Raw genomic sequence first — 3,671 nt, forward strand, 5'->3', positions numbered from 1 at the left:
GGGAAGTGAGGGGTAACGGGGGGGCCCGGGATCCACTGAGACGCAGCCCGCATCGCTGCCCACAGCCGGCAGCTGCGTTCCGCTGGATCCGGGCAAATCTCTGCTCTGACCGAGCCTGAACAGGTCAGCCGTCGCTTCTCTTGCATCAGTGCGCACGAACCACCCTCTTGCCCTAAAAGCATGCTAAACGGGATGCAGAATTTGAGGCAGCAACGCTCTGTTCCTATTATATATGCTAGTGCTTGCTGTCTCTCCAGAGCAGCTGTTGTAGGTCTCAGGTACATCCATATTAGTTTTGGGCCGTCACATGGCACACCATGGAATTTTTCTCCATTTGTGCTCAAACTGTTGGAGTCCCAGTGCCTTCCCCCCGGCCAGTGCCATGCTTTCTGTCTCTAGCTCCCCAGCTGACGTTGGGCCCCGAAATTGCCCTTCTCTCTCATGACAGAAATAGCAAACAAATGTGTTGCTGCTACTTTGCCTGACAGATCTGAGCCTTACTGCAGCTCTGTCCAACAGTGCTGGAAGCGTTTCTGTTACTTCTGCTCTGCTGGGCCCTGGCACTGTTTTTCTCTGATACATAAACGGTGCTGGCAGATCTCCATGCCGATACTTCAAACCGGCAGCAGCACCAGAACACCAGGGAACAAAGCTGCCACCGTGGCTCTATAAATACAACCAACAAGTGGATCCCACTGCATCCTGCCTTTCTTCTTCTCGGGAGCTTAATTCGGGTGGTTAAACACAAGTGCCAGCTTTGTTTCTTCACTCTTCAGCTGGTAAAATTCTGATTAGAAGTATGACATGATTTACCAATGGACTGTCAAAATGCAGTGAGATTCGAGAGACAAAATGAGAGAGCTCTCTCTTGTTCTGTCTTGATGCTGCAGCATCATTGTGGTTTTGTTTTCCTTCGCAGTGCTGAGGCTGCTCAGTGTGTCCTCTGTTGGGTCAGGGGATGTCAGGTGAGAACCTGCAGAACACATCTGCCTCACCAGTGTGGGATGAGGATGTCTTTGTTTTTTATGATGCAGAATTCTTATGCTGTGACACAGTGTACTCTTCTCTTTGTCCACTCATTTCTCGTGTGCTCTTAAGCTACGCAGAACAGGAGATGAGAAGAGTTGGAGTGTTTTGTCTGGAGATTTGTTGTTATGTGGGTTTTTGGTGAGATGAAGGCATTGTTTACCTCCTCCAAAAACAGTGAAGCCTTACAGTTTGAGAAAGCATGGCCAAAAAAAGGGGTCCTGATACCAGTTCTTAGTCCTACTGAGTAATTACAGTTATGAGCACAAAGAGCCAGAATGTAAAACTGCTGCAGAAGCAGCTCATTTACTTTCTCTTTCTGAGTACGGCAATCTGAGGACTGAACTTTCACATTTGTTGAAGTTGATGGATAGAGTGCAGGTGCCAGAGCTGGATTTTTGCCGTACTTGTATGTGGGACACACCAAAATCCTAACGGTAATGATGTCTGTTTCTATAATTTGGAAATGGAGCTCAAGTCAGCAGAACAAATTGATACATATTTTGTTCTAATGCTCCCTTCCACCCCCACCACCATGCAGAGCAAATGTTCTGATGTGCTTCTCCCAGCAGACACGAAATGCTTTGTTTCCTTAAAATACCATCCCACACAGGCAGTCAGTGGAACTGAGCAGCCATGGTCTATCCGTCTGTGAATCTACTTGGGCATCACGCAGCATCCTGATGTGACTGCTGGGTATCAGATAGCTGAGGAAAGGTCAAAATGCTTGTTTACCTCTTTACTTGCTTTTTGCTTCCATGCTGGGAAAGGTGTTTTCTAGAATCCTGAATGGGAAGTGTCTGTCCAGTGCACCTCCCCCGACAGTGATTCCCAATCAATTTCAGGTCTCAAATGTGGGTTAGACCCGGTGACAGAAGTCATTACAAAATTAGCAAAATCCCTAGTGTAAAAGCAAGCACTGCATTCCAATCCCTAAGTGTGGCTTTAATCAGAAAGCAAGAGGAACAGAGACAGTCATTTCTGGAGATGTTTTTATTGATTACAAAAAATAACCTACTGGTAAAGCAGCTGTTTGTCGGGGATTGTTTTTTTGTGTTTTTTTTGTTTTGTTTTGTTTTGTTGTTTTTTTGTCTGCTTAGTATTTAAGACTAATAACTCACACTTGCAGAGATTAGAAGCGCAAACAGCACTTTCCTGCAGATGAGCATTTGTAGCACACAAGAGGCAGCTGGCAGGGAGTCCGTCATCATTCGCTAAATCTTAGGCACTTTATCCGTGTGCCGAGAGACTGGGAGCAGCAGGAGCAGGCTCGAGGTTGGATATGTGTTTATAAAAACACAGCTGTTTTTATCATTGTCACTCATTGTCTCACCTAAGCACATCGTCTGTTTTTCAGCTCGTCCAGGATTTCAATACCCAGGTGGCCCTGTACCGGGAGCTGGTGATTTCCATTGGGGATGTCTCTGTCACCTGCCCATCTCTGCATGCAGAAATGCACAAAACTCGGACCCAGGGATGTGAGATGGCCTATCAGGCTTACCAGAAGCTAGCGGCAATTTCTGGGTAGGAGCCTGCTGATATTAAAGTTGTACTCTTGTGCATATCTCTGCTAAATATTCCATTGAGGAGAATTTCATCAACAGCATTGACTTGTGTTTCTGTTTCAGGGTAGAGATGTATGACCACAAATTCTACCGAATGCTTATATCCTTATTATAGTGCAATTTGGGATCAAATCCCAGTCCCGACAGAGGTGATATCTCACTGATTTCGTGTGATGATTTTACGTAAGTGAGGAGGATTTTTCCCTGTATCACCAGACAGCTTAAAAAGATGAAGGGAGAAGCCTTGGCTTTTAACACCAATGTAGCAACCTTTGCCCTCCCAGGCCTTCACTGGGTATACCTAACTGAGGAGTCAGAAACAAGTAACAGGTATACTAGAAACTTGACAAAACTAGGGGAAAAAAGAATCAGGTGAAAGTTATGTGAGGGGCGATTACAAAGTTTGGCTGCTATTAAGCTTGTGTTTACTTTCTGCATGTTTTTAAAATCCTTTGTGTTGAAATAAGGATTGAAGCTTTCCCCGTGTATATTCTTTTTAATTTATTCTCTCATGGACTTTGTGTATTATGACATAAGCACTCCTTTCCATGGTGACAGAACGTATCATTGTGTATCATCACCTACTTGAGACTGTGCCACAGGAAAGACAAGCACGGATAGAATAGCTGTCTTTCAAAAGTGAATTGACGCTGTTTTCTCAAAGGCCAACTATTTGTGGGTCACACACAGCAGATGACAGGGATGTGACATGAACACATTCACTCCCAACCCTTGTCTCTCCGACCAAGCTGTGTCAGAGTTTCCTGCTCCCAGCTTACCCAACATAAACCATCATGAAATCTTTATTTTCAGCAGCTCTGCCCAATCCTCAAGGAATTTCTTTCATCAGTTATACGGGAAATCTCTCACAGATTTAGTGAATGGAGGAAGACCACTGTAGCAAACAGATGGAAAAAAACAGCGATTGGTCATTTTAGTAGAACTATTGATCTATTCAGAAGTAATTTTGTGCAAAGTCTCTTGTGCTGATATTACAAACTCTGATTTGCTCCTGAAACACAACAGATGCTTTTAAGTTAATAAAGTCTGGGAGAGTTAATTAAAAAAAAAAAAAAACAA

At 44.3% G+C, this 3,671-nt stretch overlaps 1 protein-coding gene across 1 annotated transcript in view; it reads left to right on the top strand.

The window, feature by feature from the left end:
- Window positions 1-3,671, top strand: part of RGS7BP (regulator of G protein signaling 7 binding protein) — a 58,655-nt gene that overhangs the window by 29,358 nt on the left and 25,626 nt on the right. The window contains exon 2 of the mRNA XM_031557256.1: window positions 2,329-2,550. Coding sequence (XP_031413116.1) covers window positions 2,329-2,550 — 222 coding nt within the window. The remainder of the gene's footprint in view (window positions 1-2,328; window positions 2,551-3,671) is intronic.

This window comes from Meleagris gallopavo, chromosome Z (genome assembly GCF_000146605.3).
Source record: "Meleagris gallopavo isolate NT-WF06-2002-E0010 breed Aviagen turkey brand Nicholas breeding stock chromosome Z, Turkey_5.1, whole genome shotgun sequence".
In the NCBI taxonomy this organism is placed as follows: domain Eukaryota; kingdom Metazoa; phylum Chordata; class Aves; order Galliformes; family Phasianidae; genus Meleagris; species Meleagris gallopavo.